At 40.2% G+C, this 17,497-nt stretch overlaps 1 protein-coding gene across 1 annotated transcript in view; it reads right to left on the reverse strand.

The window, feature by feature from the left end:
- fcho1 (FCH and mu domain containing endocytic adaptor 1) overlaps nt 1-17,497 on the reverse strand; it is a 68,014-nt gene that overhangs the window by 17,884 nt on the left and 32,633 nt on the right. The window contains exons 4-12 of the mRNA XM_028588061.1: nt 14,330-14,404; nt 13,314-13,455; nt 12,876-13,028; nt 11,353-11,457; nt 6,050-6,148; nt 5,399-5,495; nt 5,127-5,244; nt 4,972-4,996; nt 1,760-1,820 (exon numbers count right to left, since the gene is read on the reverse strand). Coding sequence (XP_028443862.1) covers nt 1,760-1,820; nt 4,972-4,996; nt 5,127-5,244; nt 5,399-5,495; nt 6,050-6,148; nt 11,353-11,457; nt 12,876-13,028; nt 13,314-13,455; nt 14,330-14,404 — 875 coding nt within the window. The remainder of the gene's footprint in view (nt 1-1,759; nt 1,821-4,971; nt 4,997-5,126; nt 5,245-5,398; nt 5,496-6,049; nt 6,149-11,352; nt 11,458-12,875; nt 13,029-13,313; nt 13,456-14,329; nt 14,405-17,497) is intronic.

The following is a 17,497-nucleotide window of genomic DNA, read 5'->3' on the forward strand; positions in this document are numbered from 1 at the left end:
AGACGTTTACCTCGTCTGTATTTAATGAGGGGGATTCATTTGCACTAACAAATTGGGTAGAGACCGTTATAATTGTCTAGAGCTCTACAGTTAATGAGGCCATAAATGTGGCTGTTTGTGTGAATAAATTGGTTAAACCCCCCTCTCACATCCGACCTTTGGATTACGCTTCATTTAAAAACGCCTCCATCTCAGTTAGGGGTCTTATTAGAGTCAATTTAGCATTCTCAAGAGGTTTAACTTGGTGCAAACTGCATCTGTCATATGAGGGCGTCAAGTTTATTGAATCTGAAATATGTAGTGAATTTAAAGAAGACTCAAGTTGTTCTTATAGTTATAGTTGTTTTTCATTCAACAGATGTTGCGTTTCATAGGTTTGTGTTAGCTCAGTACAGATGTAGTTAATGATCAGATATCAAAAAAAGGGGAATTGACATGCAACAAAGATCCCAGCCAGACTAACTGAGGCCACTAGGCTACCCCTAAAAAATAAATAATTTTAAGACATTAACCGTTAATATTCCTTAATACTTTACAGAGTAATTGATACATAGAAAAATACAGTGTCTATATCAAGTATTCATCCCTGGTGTGAGTTTTCATGTTTTATTGTTTACAACATTAAATTAAAGTGGATTTAATTTGGCTATAATATGATAAACAGACCCACAAAACAAAACAAAACATAATATCTTAAATGGCGATGATTTTTTTATATATAGGGCACTGTACGTAATGAAAACACCCCATTAATCAATAATGCAAATAATTAGAAGCTAGATGTAATATACAGACGGGTAACAAACTGATTGGATAACATTTCACTGGAATTGTACGCTGTACAATTTTATGTGATAAATAAAATGTATTGATCGATAAAGGAAAAACAAATAAATGAGTTTAAAAATACAATGAATACAGATGCATTTCCAAACAGGGCACGAGAAATGGTAAGTATTATTGATAAGTATTAAAGCTATAGTGCGTAGTTTCTGTCGCCCCCATGAGGAATTCTAAGTAATGACAACAAAACTGTCGGCGCGTCCACATGACACAAGCCTTCTGTGACCATGCACCACCCCCACGCCTCCTCCACGCAGTTGCTAGTAGCCAAGGAGGACACGGAGGACTAAAAAAATATGATGGACTCTTCAGAAGAGGTAATTATCTTCACTTGAGTTTCTGCGTGAAAGTCGTCGGACTTTCACGCTGGACTTTTCACACAGACACTAGTTTCTGAACACAGCCCTACTGAGAAATACAGAGAGTTTTCTGAAGGTGAAAGTCTTAATTAGCTTTGTAGCAACTCATTTGGCAATGGCTTGAATGTAACGGATGTTCATTCATCCATCAAAAAAGTTATGCACTAAAGCTTTAAAAAGATGTGAATCACATGTTATGGTCATCCCAATCACCTATTGGGAGATTTTGAACTGATGTGTTGGACAGCATTCTCTATCGCAATCATCATCAAAACACTAAATCTCTTGGAAGAATGACGTTCATCTATCCAACAGAGATCCAGAGACTTTCTGCCAAGGAACACTGAAGACTAATAAAACAACAACTTAATTGTCACCCTTTTGTAACTGTATTCACAACATGGCACAAACAAACATCTGTTGACAGTATCATGATTCACCTAAAACAAAGAAAGATTACAAACGATAATTAATTAAAGAATGAAAAGCTTGAAAGTTGTAATATGATGTTATGGTGAATAATCCTGGTGGAACATGTGAGCAGAAAAAAAGGATATCATTGTGTGTGCTGTCAGCTCGGATGACAAATCCCTCATCGTCTACTTCCAGGGGTGAATTCTATATGAACATGAACACACACACACACACACACACACACACACACACACACACACACACACACACACACACACACACACACACACACACACACACACACACACACACACACACACACACACACACACACACACACACACGAGAAGGGGTCAGAGACCAGCTAGTAGAGCAACATAGAGAGAAATGGCACTTCAGCCACATATCTGACACACAGAAGTGCTTTGTCATACTGTGTAAGTCAGCAATGCAGCCTACATGTACCACTGAGAGGCTTCTATCAGAGTGTGTGAGTGAATAACTACCAAGAGCTCAAATAAAGCTGTTTGATACAGCTAGTGATAAGAACTATGGCTCTTGGATGGAAGCCAGATCTTATGGCTCCGTTCCTTTCCTAGACCCGGCTCATAATTATTTTTCTTTTCTTTTTAGGGGACGGGGCTTACTAGGTTTACCTGTGAAATAATAGTCACTAGGATAATAAATTGGATAAAGATTTTGGATCCAATTCAAATGTAACCCTTGTGCGGTCTTCCCGTCAACCTTGAAACGTTTTTGACACCTTTTTTTTCACAGTTTGTTCTTGCTTTTTCCAACGTTTTAAATTGTAAAATTTTTCTTCTATACATTTTCAGCGCTTATTTCTACGTCCCATATTTTTCAATTTTGCATGCGTGGACTAGGTTTAGCAGCACTAAATGACTCATACTGCCAGACCAAATGTCAGTGATCTGCATTCCAAGGGGACGCCATATCCTGTGTCTGCTTTGTCAGTGAATTTACTACTTTGAATTTAGCCTTGGTATGAAATGTGTTATGTAAATAAAGTTGCCTTGTCTTGAATGCAATTCATGGAAGACTTAATATTAGAAAACGTTTTATTGGCACACTAAAAAAAATACAAGTCATGTACAACGACAAAAAGAACAGCTCGGTTTCTTTTGTTTGTACCACAGAGCGGTTGACAGAACGTAACACCAGATACAGCTACAGGTGTGCTTTCAGTTTGATTTTAATTATTTTTTCTAGCCAGGGCGTCTGGATACATGTCAGCTGCAGTCATATGATCTTGAAAATAAGACATGAGGGAGGCCTGATTTACAATCCAGCCAACGTGGGTGCAGTTATTTTTAGACTGAGTGTGGACAAACAGATGGTGTTTTATTAGATTTGATTTCAGTAAACAGATTTCAGTAGGTCAAGTTGACAACTGTAGCCATTGATAATTCTCTTCATCAGATCACAGTGAAAGAAATCAGAGTTATGAAAACTCATACTAGTGTGATTAGACTAAAAAAGTATAACTGGACCACCTTAACCACAGTTAGACTCACAGATAAAAGGCAGCTATAATCAAGGGGTCGCCCGTTAGTGACACACCATGCGAATTATCACCTAAACCTACAGCTCCTCACGGCTTTAGAGCTTTTATAGTGAGTTTCAGCTCGTTGAGTAGCTGTCTGTCCCACAACTTCACTGTTAAAATTACTCTCCCCGCTCTCATCAGTGCCGTTTTTCCACCGCAAAAGACTGACGTATTTTGGGAAAAACACAAAGTGCACTTGTATTACCTAAAGACTAGCTTGTTTTTTGAGTTAACTTTCCAGTAATATTTTTTTGCAAATATAAAAGAAATGTGAGCAATAGCAATAATGGGACTTTTGCAGACTTTCCTTTTTCTTGTGAATGGGCTGTGTGTGCATATATATTTTTATGCATGTCTTAAAGTGACATGTAACTAACAATAGCCACTTTCCGACTGGAGGGATTTTTGCAGTTCCTAGAACATAAAATTCCTAGAACCCTTTTTTCTTGTGTTCCGACTTGACCAATTTGGGGATTTTTAAGTTCCACTGGCAGCAGTTCCTGTAACCCTTTCAGCTCCTACTTCAGGGCAGGGTCTTTTGCTGTTCTCTTTTCAGCATAGGAACCTATGTCAATGAGGGTCGGGTTTCCGGTACAGACAGACCAATAACTGGACAATTTTAGATTATAGATAATAGATTTAGATTTCGAATATAGGCATTCTGGCAGAAATTGATGCCAAATTGACAATTTGCTTCAAAGTTTTCAGAGTTGAGAAGCGCCATGAAGTGAGGAGACAGCCAGCAAGCACCTGCCCCGGCCGCTAGCTCATCACTCAGACAGTCATGCTCAGAGACCCCGCTGTAAGCTGGAGGTCTCGTAAAATAAGAGGCTTTTATTTCACCGTTGACGGTTCGTTTGTTTAAATATCCCAACACATGTCCATCATAAGATTAATGGGAACCTGTCTTTTCGGAGTTAAACTCCACAAGCGTGGAATTTAACTCGGGCTCGACAACATCGCTGACCGGGTCGTCGCGCACACAGACACACAGACACACAGACACACAGACACACACAGACACACACAGACACACACAGACACACACACACACACACACACACACACACACACACACACACACACACACACACACACACACACACAAGCAGGCAGAGGCGGAGGAGAGAGAGATACCCATTTCTCTTTGGGAGACTTGTTTAAATTATGACAAATATGCTATATACATTAGATTTAGTTCATACTTTTTTTGGTGTATTTGTTTTTTGATTTTAACTCGATAAAGACTGTTGCCGTGCTTGCATCACTCCCTTACCCCTCCTATAGTCCCTATGGCCACTTGGCCAGTGCAAATGCAAATGGAAAAAACGGTTTTGGGGGAGAGTAGTTAGTAGATCTGCTTAGAAGTGGACTGTTCCTATAACTACGTTCCTGTAACTACTTGGTCGGAAAGAGGCTATTACTAGTACCTGTCACACTACAGTCAGACACATAATGCCCTTGCAAATTAGCATTAGCTCTGTCATCTGCTGTTTACTCCCCTCTCCTCTTCCACATCAGTCTATTAGATGGCAGTGTCCAAAGCCATTTCACACAAACACACACTCTCATATGCACTTACAGTACGCACTTCCCCTGACACTGCCAAAGTATCTCAAAAACCTCTTCTCAGAAGTACGGTTATAAACCTGGGAAACCCCACACCGTCAGTTATGTTAACACACTCACGATTTCCTGATCACTTTCTTTCTGCATGCACGTGCGCACGCACGCACCCACACACACGCACACGCCTGGTTTTGGGGCTGTAGTGTTTGGGATACTCACCGGTGTCTCTGTCAAAGCTGAGTCTCTGCAAATACAAAAAATATATATAAATATTTTGTTTTCATTATTCAGTAGTAAGTCAAGGTCAACTTCAATTTCAGGAGCTTGTAGAGTACAGCATGCTTGTTTCTATGCGTGTTTGTGCGCACACTCACGTAGAGTCTGGCTCCTTGTCCCTCTTGCCGAGGCCGGGGATCCTGAAGGCTTTTGTTCGACTCTTCTTTCCACCTTCTGGTGCCAAAGCTGTCATGTACTCCTCAAAACCAACCAAGGCTGCAGACAACAGGCAGCTTGATAATACGTTTTTGAATGTGGGTGTTTTCATATTTTTATTGTTATGTAAGCTGCTGAAGTTGCATGTTTATGCTTTTATTTCACTCCTATTTAAAACAAGCCAAAAACTCATCCTGGGTAAGCTGAACTGTACCTGGCCGGTCTTTGCCCGTGCCCTTCTGCTCTGCAAATTTCTGGATGAGGTTATCGATGCCGATGTTTTCCACATTCTGCTTGAATTCCTCGTGGACCTGCAGCAGAGCACAACAACAATTATTATTTTGGTCCTTTAAAAAAAAAAAAAAACTGGAACTGTTGTGCTGCACAGGAAGTGTTGAGTTGCACCTAACTTTTGAATACCTTCAGTTAGACCTCGTGGATAGTAATGTTTTAAACTTTTAAACTAAAATGCTGCCGATAATCTTTATAATGATTTTTACCACTTAACGTTTCATGTGTCTGCAAGAAATGGGCAGCAGTCACTTACTTGTTGTGTAACATCATCAATCATGCAACAGGAGGTGCAAAACTACAATTTGTCAACATTGTGCCAAGTTACCACACTGAGCTTTAACTAAACATTACACCAAGAAAAAAAAACTGTTGGAAATGATGGCGCACGATTCAGTAGTGGCACAAGAGTATTTTGACGCTCAGGTCATGAATCCCATACACTTTCCTCTTAATTAGAAAAAAAAGGTTTAGTAGAAATATAGAGAATAAAGACATTTTAAATGCTGTCTTTTGGAAAAGGACAAATGCTGCTCTGTCATCAGAGCAGGGTTTAATGTCAGCTACAACATACCTGTCCCACTTGAACATGGGTGTCTTCTATGGAGTGGGAATAACCTTTGATCAGCTGTTTCATCTGCCGCAGGTGGGCCTCCTCAATTTCCTGAAACTTCTACACACACACACACACACACACACACACACACACACACACACACACACACACACACACACACACACACACACACACACACACACACACACACACACACACACACACACACACACACACACACACACACACACACACACACACACACACACACACACACACACACACACACACACACACACACACACAAAATGTGAAACCTCAAAACTGTAACTGTCGGTTACTTGATCTTTCTCTTTGGGTTGACATCTTACTCTGACCTTTTGTGCTATAAATCATTTCAAATCCAACCACAAAGGATCAAAGCTACGCTGACATCTACTTTAAAAACACATTTTGGACACAGGTTTTTTACCAAAACAGCTAATTTTCCAGTATTAACAAATTAATGCCATATGAGAATTATGATTTTGTATTCCTGTTTAGGTCTTGTTTATTTCTAATTATAAATATGTTGTTAGGCATGATGATGTATGGGATATGTTGCTGTATGTACAGGCTGATTTTCTGTTATTTCTGTTGCAATTGTTTGTTTTTGTTATGCGTTTTGTTCATATTTCTTTGTAGTGGTTGTTAAGGTTTGTTGCTGTTGTGCTTTGGTCTCTTAATAAAAGAAATCTAAATTCACTCAGGAGGATTTAGAGAAGCATCCAGAATCAAATAAAATAGAAACTTCAACCTCCACATACATGCAATAAAGATAAATGGGTTTTAAACGGGATCTGAGGATTCAGGAGCAGCGAGAGAGGCAGTTAGCCAGCAGAAGAGGAGCCAGGTCTTTAAACCAGCAATAATTTGAGAGGATTTAGTATTTAAGTTTGATCCTGCTTTAAATTCAGCAAGCTCATTTGTCTGGTTCAGGGGAATTATCTTGATATATTGCCATTGGCTTTTGTTCGAGAAGTAATTATTGAGCAGTTGAGTTTTGCCAATTTCTTTTCTCCAATTAACTGGGCAAAGAGTGCAAACATAAAACATTCTCCACTGACTCTTTGCAACTGCGGTCAGCCTTCAGTAGGGCACTTCATTCCCATCTGCTATCTGCCACGACTCCGGGGGCCAGTTTCACACAGATAATTCAGACTGGTTTGCAGTTTTAGACAAGTCATAATTAGAGATGTTCCGATACCAGTATCGGTATCGGCTCCGATACTGCCTAAAACGCTGGTATCGGTATGGGGAAGTACTGGAGTTTATGCACCAATCCGATACCACGTAATAAAGCCCTAAAGAAAATCTATGTTAAAGTAGATTATTTATGTTCTTTTTCCGTTATAACTGACTGTCAAACTGGACAATAAAAGAAAGTTCTGTGGCGTTCATTGGTTGTGTTTGTTCATGTTTCACAAAGATAGAAATAATATCACATCCATACACGGATAGTAGTATACAGTTAGTAAACATAATAAAACATATGACATACTGGTATCGGATCGGTATCGGGAAGCAAAAAATGGTATCGGGCCATCTCTAGTCATAATTTTGGTCTTAGATTAGTTGCATACAGAAATAAAGATTTATTTTAAATAAGAGTTTGCAGATGTACTGGACCCTGCCACATTAAGAAGCCACCTCATCTCAGCTCTGCTGCAGAGCTCCACTGCGTTATATGACTATGTTTTTTGTATTATTACACTCTTCACTAAATGGCTGCAGGTTTTACAGCAAACTCTTACATCTCAGAGTTTCCCACACAGACTAATTTGTGGCGGTGCGCCACACAATCAACACCGGCCGCCACATATTGCGTTTTGTTATTATTATTATTTTTTTTTAACGCTATTTAAAACACGCAGCATATTATTCGTTCAGCTGCATGCGTCTCTCTCACATAGGCTACACACACACATACAGTAGCCCCTCCCCTCCGTGCACACAGCGTCTGTCTCCATGAAAACAAGAGAAGACGGCTGGCGAAATTCACAAGTTCACAAAAGGTTGGTATCTCGTGAACACCTTTACACAATCACACATTAAAAAGTCCTATAAAGAAGAAGCCATAAACCTCCCAACAACGGCAGCAGTTTTATCACTGGACGTGGAAAAGGCTTTTGACCGCCTAGAATGGAACTACCTGTGGCAAGTAATGGAGAGGCTTGGTTTGGGAGCCAGATTCATTGACATGGTACGTACTTTGTATGCAAATCCCACAGCCATAGTCTCAACCAATGGCCTGCATTCACAGCCATTCCCCATCGCGCAGGGCTCAAGACAGGGATGCCCGCTATCTCCCATGCTATTTGCAATCTCTCTTAAACAGTTAGCCCAGGCCATAAGGCAAAATAAAATATGTAATGTCCAGATTAAATCCAATAACAACTCAATATCGTTATTTGCAGATGATATTTTACTGACCTTAAGGACTCTGTTCCAAAAATCCTTAAGATCTTTAACAAATTTGGCTCAATCTCCGGCTATAAAATCAATTGGAATAAATCTAATCTGCTCCTGTTGAACAACAAACAGGTGACATCAGCTATTAGTGATACAATACCAACCCAAAGCAAAATTACATATTTGGGCATCACCATCGACGCATCGCTACAGCAAGTTGTCCAGGACAACTATGAAACTATACTAAGTGGCATTCAAAGGGATCTGACTAACTGGTCTGTGCTGCCGGCATCGCTACGGTCCAGGATTGCTATGGTTAAAATGAACATAGTTCCTCTTGTGAACTTCTCAAGTACAATGATCCCTTTACCCCCACCAATAAATTTCTAGAAGAAACTCGATGCCGTAATCCGGCATTATATTTGGAATAGTAAACAACCTAGGCTAAAATACTCTACCTTGCAACGTACCACGAACACCGGAGGCCTGGCCCTCCCCAACCTTAAAGTGTACCATAGAGCCTTTCAGCTACGGGCCCTCAGAGTGTGGATAGACCCCTCATCTACAGTTCCATGGAGAGACATAGAGCAAAACCTCACTGGAAGTGTAAGACTGCAAGACCTTGCCTTTGCAAGTATATGTCCAAAAAAAGTCTATGCTAACCTATGGCCCTATTATCACCAACACATTGACCAACTTTAAACAGGTGGAGGAGCGACTTTGCTACACCAATAAGTGGCATTTTAGCACCCCAATTTGGCACAACATGCACTTAGTGTCTGGTAACAAACCTTTTGTTTGTAACCAGTAGAGTGACAGAGGTATTTATACTCTAGACCAGTTATTCAATGGGGAAGGTATGTTGAGCTTTGAGGACCTGAGAGCTAGCTTTGAGATCCCTAGGACATCCTTTTTCCTTTATCTTCGCCTAAGATCAGCCCTTAAATGTTATGGAGTACCACGGGGAAACAGTCTCGAGACCCACCCAACACAATATCATGATTTTCCTGCGAGAGGACTGGTGTCCAGGATTTATGCTAAATTGATTCAAGTATCCGTAGGAGAACTCCCAATACTAAAGAAATGGGAGCGAGAGCTGAGCCCGGAGGGGAACGTAATAAATTAGGAAACAGTTTGGGACAACATTTCCCACTGAACCCAAACCCAAATCACCAGCAGATCCACTTCAACATATGCCATAGGACATATTGGACACCTCAGAAGAGATACGTCTCCAAAGGCATTCCTACTCCCTATTGCACGTTCTGTCAACCTGAACAAACTGGAACTTTCCTACACATGGTCTGGGAGTGTGAACAGGTGCATGATTTTTGGAATAAAACAACATCAATTATATCTGATGTGATAGGATGTCGAATTCCTACTGACCCGATTGTTTTCTTACTTAATGACGACTCTAAATTACACCCCCCTCCGCCCGCCACCACAAATTGCTTTCTAATCTGTGGGAAACACTGCATCTGGATAAGTCTGTCAATGGAAATCGCTTTATTCCTGAAACTCATTGAAGCTGTTGCTGTAAGAACCAGTATCTTAGGGGATTTTCACACCGAAACGGTTTGGTTCGGTTTTTAAAAACAGATGTGTTTGCTTGTTTGGTTTAGTTCTTTTGGACTGGTGTAAAAGCTGCCAATTGAAATTTGCAACTGGACCGAGACTACCTGAACAAAGGAGGGTCAGAGACAATGTGATGGTAAATATGTGATTTAAGAAAGAATTCAAACATTAAATTACTGTTAAATCCATGATCGTGAAAAAAGTTAAGCAATCTCCTAATCAGAATAAGTGATGTATAGCCTATATTTTTCACAATATTATTTGGTAACCATGGCAACATGTAAGCACCATATAGCAGAAAGTGAAAAAGCCTTAAACCAGAGGTGTCGTGCTTGTGTCCTACTTTGTATTGTGTAAGTAGTTCCCCAAACAAAAAGTGAGTCAAAGGCAGCAACCACACAGTAACTATCCTCACATACAGTAACATTGTGGTACATAATGGCTCTTTTTGTCCCATTCATCTGTTTTTTTGTGAGCTCTTTGTGAATGCCAGAGAAAATGACCATACTCATGAGGTGCAGCATAACTTGCTGTCAGTCACTGGCATTCAATTTCCCTACATGGGTCCATGTTGCCAAAGCAGTCCAATCAATGAGTTACCAGTCAGTCTGTAACTTCATGTATACAGCTTTTTGTAAAAAGCCAGTATGAACACAGCTGGACCAAAACTAAAGACAATGTGTCTTTTATTTTCCCTTGATCCAGACAAAATGAACCAAACTACAGGCGTTAAAATGCCCTTAAAAAATGTATCTTGTGATTTCCTCTAGTTTTATGTTTGATAAAAAGCATCTTACACTCTTCTTTACTGATCTGTTATTGGTCCATACATTTGGTTTTTCATCTTTTCTTTCTTGATCTTTTGACACATTTTTTTCTGCCAGGAACCACATACCCCTTCATACTAATAACTAATCTTCCCTCTCATAGCTATTCCAAGAGATAATTGGTCACAATGATTTCAGTCAGAATTTCAAATGTAAAACACAGACACACTTATTGGGGTTTGTTGAAGATTGCCATGGAAACAGCAGCAGTAACCAAGCGTGGAGGCAGTAATTAAAGGTAATAAGCGGGGGGGGGCAGGATGTGCATGTCTGGGCGAACGGGTGGGTGTTTACGAGTCGGGGGTTGAGGTTTGCATTTTTGGGTAAGGCATGATAGGATAATAAATGAAAGCATAAAATGAAGTTCTTATGTGGTGGTAGGTTACAGAGAGGGTGAGTCAGGGAGATAAAAGAGAGAAACAGAGAAAAAAAGTGGCCCTCGGCCCAGCTGGAGTCAGAGCTGACCTGTGAGGACTCGCTCATCTTCTGTTCAAACTCTCCTCCCACGCGGTTGTACTTCTCGATGCACAGTGCAAATGACTCGGCCGCTTTCTTAGACTTCAGCTCCGCCTAGCGAGAAAGAAAAGGAAAAGGAAAATGATGGCCTTTAGCTACATACTCTCATTCACAAACCTAAAATAAAAATGAATAGCTCAGTGAGTGAATGAGAATCATTTCTGCCCCATGATTACAACTACTTCAGTATTCAGCCCAACCCTTTAAAACAAGAACTGCAATTTATTCACAAAGCGGATGTCAAGCAGAGCAGTTAGAAAATGTTGTTCTCCCTAATTGTCAAGACAGGAGAGTCTAATTGAATTAACCTCAATATAAACAGACACTCTGGTCCCATGAGTGGAAAACAAGAAACAAGCATATGATGGATTTTAGGGTCACAAGACAGACAATAAAAACATAACATCCCAGGGCTTACTAAACAATACTGATGCAGGACACTGAATCAGAGGTAATATATAAAATAGTATATATTATTTATATAAAAAATAATTTCATAATTATCACACTAGTACTAATATTATGTTGTATAGCAAAGGAATAACACTGATTTATTATTATGAATGAAGACCATAAAGCAGACTGTGTCCAAATTCAAGAATGAACTTTCAGGCTTAATTTAAATCATAAATTATCATATCACAGCCAGTATTCAAATCTCACATTGCCAGACCTTCATTCACAGCGCTGCGGAGGAGGGTCTGGCTAGTCCACACAACATTCCGGGATGGGAGAAAAACGTGTTGCATTTCTTTAAACCAATCACAATCGTCATAGACGGCGCTAAGCGCCGGACAGAGCAACGGTCCCTCTGCAAAATAGCCTCGGGAAGGAACTTTCAAAAGTTGTTTTAGTTTTGCAACAGAAAACTCAGATTAGACAGATAGTCAAGCGAGCTGTCTGTTTTTATTTTTTTTATTCTTCTTTCATTGTACCGCGGTAGAGGCAGATATCTTAAAACCTTAAAAGGTGCCCTGCCACATGTATTTCATTACTTTGTGGTAATGTCTGAAGTTCTACCAAAATGCCTTGGTTACCTTGTTTCAAGCCATTCTAGCAGGGTATAGAAAGCCTACAGGAAGACTGATTTCTGCCAGTTCTCATTAATATTGAACAAGCTAAGCTGTTTGAATTTGATTGGCTATTAGCTAGCCAATGAGAGCCTGGCTGTCAGAATCCTTTACCCAGCCTAACTGGGCGAGCTCATGAATAATAATGAGCTCAGGCAATATGATGTCAGACTGACCAGCTTTTGTAAAATGCAAGTAAAAACGGTTTTGTATGGCAGGGCACCTTTAACAAATAAAACTATCCACACGGCTAGATACAACAACAGGTAAGTAAAAAGCTACGTCTTTTTCCCCAATTTGTGTGAACCAGCCCTTTCAAGTTCTTTGAAAGGACGCTTGATTAGCTTCTGTTCTGTTTAAAATCTGATATTTTTTTTGAAAATAGAGAAAGTGGTGGCTAACTTTCTCCAGTTCTTTCTGTGGAGCTCCCTCCTTCCTGAGCCGGTCCAGCTCCAAGCACTTGGCGTGGTAACCCTCCTTTAACTTCTGTAGGTGGCCGCTCTGAACCTGCAGCGCCTGCACCGCCTCCACCGTCCCCACCATCTCCTCCTTTGTCTGGGCACACACACACACACACACACACACACACACACACACACACACACACACACACACACACACACACACACACACACACACACACACACACACACACACACACACACACACACACACACACACACACACACACACACACACACACACACACACACACACACACACACACACAAAAAGACAACACATGGACACCCCTGGTGAGATAAATCAGATCAGGATGACAGAGGCTTGATGAAGGGCAAGCAATGATAGTGGTAAAGCAACCTCATCCCAGGTACGTACCTTGCGGTGAACTTTGGCCTGCTCATCGCCGTACTTGTTGATGTCCCGGATGAGATCGTTCATCTTTTTCATCAGCTCGAGGTGGCAGAGGGCAAGTTTGTCTGAAGACACCCTGAACACATCCCACATGGGAGCAAAAGTCCTGGGAAATACATACATAAGCATCAAGCACACACACAAGACTGCTTGGTTCAAACTCTGTCTTCATTTAAAATGTACTCTAATACTAAGTGTCATACTGTGGCCATGTTGTAAAATTACTTTTCCAAGACTTTGTTAAACAAAGCTTTGGCAAAGCAAAATACAGTATTCCGATTCAGTCAGTTAGGGGTGGGGGGGCGTAGTTAGTTAAACCACTGGAGGTCAGCAAAAACTAAATTTTCTGCCACCGTTAAGCTGGCCTTTAATATACTTAAAAGCCCTGAGAAGTAAAACTAAATAAGCAACATTGAAATGTAAATGAGCAAAAAACATCCTTAGGTATGTTTTTTGAAGAGATTAACATTCAAAAACGCTGCATCATCAGGAGTGTGTGTTTCTCAAGTGTGATAACCAAAAACTTTGGCAGAAATGTGTGTGTTTATGCAGGACTCCCATCAGTCATAGTAGGAAGCAGTTTAAGAAAATATGTTTTCAGTGCCTTTAATGGCTAGATGTGCTCTTTGATGTTTTCTATGCCATCAGTTCCAGAAATCAATTAGCACTATTTGTTGTTTTATCCAGCAATTGATTAAAACCATATCATATACAATATCATTAATACATTTACAATTTTAAAGTCATATAATAGACAACATTAAACCATACAGGCTAAATAGCGGAGGGGCATTATTTTAATCATGAATATGAACATTTGGTGATGCAGATGGTACTCATTCATATCTCCTATGCAGCCATATGACCATTAAAAGTATAATTACAGTAACAAACACCTTCTAACAGTATAAATTCCGGGTTGAGGAGGGGTTGTTGGGTAAAGTTGCTTTGCTGTTCTGTGTTTACATGGCGTTACTCACCCCAGTGGACTTCCGTTGCTGGCTATCTTGGCCAGTTTGCTCATTGATTTGGAGTAAGTCTCCTCAATAGCAGCACTGTAAACACACACACACACACACATACACACACACACACACACACACACACACACAACAATAACTTTAATTTAAAAACATCGATATACAAACGTTAAACCTGTTATTGTGTGTGTGTGTGTGTGTGTGTGTGTGTGTGTGTGTGTGTGTGTGTGTGTGTGTGAGCAGCAGGTCAGGAGATGCAGGTCTCTTTCTTTGTTTCTCTACTAAAGTCTAAATTGTCAGCAACAAGACAGGAAGAGTGATGTTGTGTGCATTCTTTAAAATGTAAATTATTCTAAATAACTTTTAGACTGGTTAATGTAATGTACTACAATAGCACTTCCTTACAGGGCTATTGCCTCTTCTTATGGCCTCATATATTTTGTTCTCTATCTAGAGCTTACCAAACTCTGGGCATCCACCATCAGAGTCGGCCAGATAAAGATGAATTAGTGTTGGGTAAATGTTGCAATAAGCCACGTTTAAATGATTAATGGACTTGTTTTGTGAGGCTGGGAATAAAACTTTAATAACCATCTGTAGACCCTGAAGAGAAACAAGGAAGGAGTATTGATCCAAATATCCTGAGGGTGAACAGAACTTGCTACCGAAAGTCATTAACAAACAGAATCGATCCTGACATTGTGTTGGAACTCAAATTGGACCACAAGAAGGGCTAATGAATATTTAAATTTTTTTTTGTTTTGTTTTGCAGTTTGTTCTTCATTCATTTTCAATAACAGTTATTTTTTTAGTTTAATCAATTAAACCCAAAGTCATGTCTTTAAATTCTTTGTCTACAAAATGAACGCATGCACACGGACTCCAAAATACCAATTTATTCAAAGTGGCTAAAACTGATATTATCACTCCAATTTGCAGCTGTTCTCGGCTTCACAGAGCAGCTTTATAGTTTCAAGCTTTATATCAGGCTTCAGCTTATTGTTTAGCTATGGGGTCCACAATTTTACTGTTTTGATTATCTGTCACTGCTCTAATAGTGTTGTTTTTGGCCGCAGTTTTCAATAAGAAAAAGCTCCAACTGCACACTTCCTGCCCAGCACCAAACAACAGACAGACACAGTAACTAGCTGGTGGACATAGTGTAGCATTTAGCAGCTAAAGAACCAGATATGTCCCTCAGGAGTTGGTAGAGACCAAAACAGAGCTAAAAGATATTCACCATTAGGGATCGACCAATTATCGGCCTGGCCGCTTATTGGCGCCGATATTTGTTAATTTGCAGATTATCTGCATCAGTGTTTTATTTGACCAATAAAATTAATGAATTAAAAAGTGCGCTACTTTGGTTCAGTTACAGTTCTGTAAGTAGTCTGCAACACTTGATAACAAACTGTAATAATTGTTAAAAGCATTTAAACAAACTTTCGTGTTGGAGTTTGTAACATTCCAAAATGTTGATTTTGACTAAATGATTAAAATTTTTACTGTAAATGCATATCAGTTCCAAATATCAGTTATCCGTTTTATTAAACTACCAATAATCGGTATCGTCCCTGAAAAAAACTTATCGGTTGACCCCTATTTACCATATCTACTCCAACGGTGAGGATACGTCAATGCTGTGTTCACAACTTGTTTGTGCTGCCCCCAAGAAGCCAAAAAAACATCAGCAAATGCAGGGTTAAATGGACAATTAAATAGAAGTTCAGATCCCAATCTGATGATTTTGACCTGGGATCAAACCTCTTCTATCTAAATAGATTTGTGGTTTGGATTCAGTGTTGAGCCCCTGCCCTTTTTATTGATTCGGAGAAAGTGGTTGTAGTTGTTGCTGTACTTTAACTTTTATATGGTGCCTTATATCAAAACGTCCTTTAAGGCAAGTGGCGGCAGAGAAAGATGGAGGAAATTTATCAAAAAAATATCCTTTCCTCTGTCCTGTGGGATCACATGCTTGTTTTTACCCATCCCTATTTCATTTCCTGACTGCTGATTTGTTGTGTGCTGCTGTCCGAGCAGATAAGTGAATTTCCCCCTGCAAGGAATGTGCACAGGCGCTCTGAATCAATGTCAGGATTATATCACTGGTCTGACAGAGAGCTCTGTGTGTGTTAACTTCCAGCTGTGAGAGCACAAACTCCTGTGGGAACCTCATTACTACCCTCAATTTACTCACTGATAAGTTCCCAATTAGAGGACAGAGTATTTAATATAACTACACTAAAGCCTGCTTCACATGGGACGACTTTAAAATTGTCGGCCGATTTTCCAATCCTGAGAGACCCCACACACGGTGATGAAAAATCACGGGTCTAACAGTTTTGGTCGTACAGTGTGTTGTGCGCAGCACACGGCAAAATCAACACATCACACACGAACCGATTTGACCATAGACAGTATATAATGGACCAATAGACCCCGTTGCTCTGGACGGAGACCAGTGAAGGCTATTAGAAGCACTTTTCCGGTGATGGCCAGCTTTACTGCGCAGCCTCCAACTGAGAGAATGTGACGTGAGCAACGTGTCTGAAAGTTGTAAGTCTTCTGGTAGCTGTGCCAAGAGAAATCTCAATCATTCCCAATCTTACAGAGACGGAGACTGTAGGTGTATGTAAGGAGATAACATGGGCACAGGCTAATTATTGATCACTAACATGCTAGTTAACATTAGTAATTAAACCTAAACAGCTCATGTAAGTCGAAACTGCCTGCGAGCTTCTCCTGTACTATACGGTAATTCCTCTACTATGCGACAGTAAGTCACTTGGTTATGACACAATCGTTAGCTTATTTTTACAAAAGCGTCTGCTACGGAGCCATAACGTGAGGTACAAGGTAATGAAGCCTTTTATACATTGTCGTGTTTCTTTGGAACTAAACAACGGACAAATAGAGTCTTTAAATGCTTCAGATGTAAAGTTATTCGCAGTCAAGTGACGTAAAAAAAAAAATGGCGGTCAGCGGAATGCTAACAAGAGGTGATGGCCAGTTAGCAACAAAATGGCGCCATGATGGCTCGAGTTCTGAAGCGAAGCTTACCCCCTTGGATTTGACTCCGGAGCATTCCCAGGTCAGACGGGAAATCTCGCAAAATCCCTCAAGATCAAACGTGACTTCAGAGTAAACAATCATTGCGGACGAAGTGGA

This window comes from Perca flavescens, chromosome 9 (assembly GCF_004354835.1).
Source record: "Perca flavescens isolate YP-PL-M2 chromosome 9, PFLA_1.0, whole genome shotgun sequence".
Lineage (NCBI taxonomy): Eukaryota > Metazoa > Chordata > Actinopteri > Perciformes > Percidae > Perca > Perca flavescens.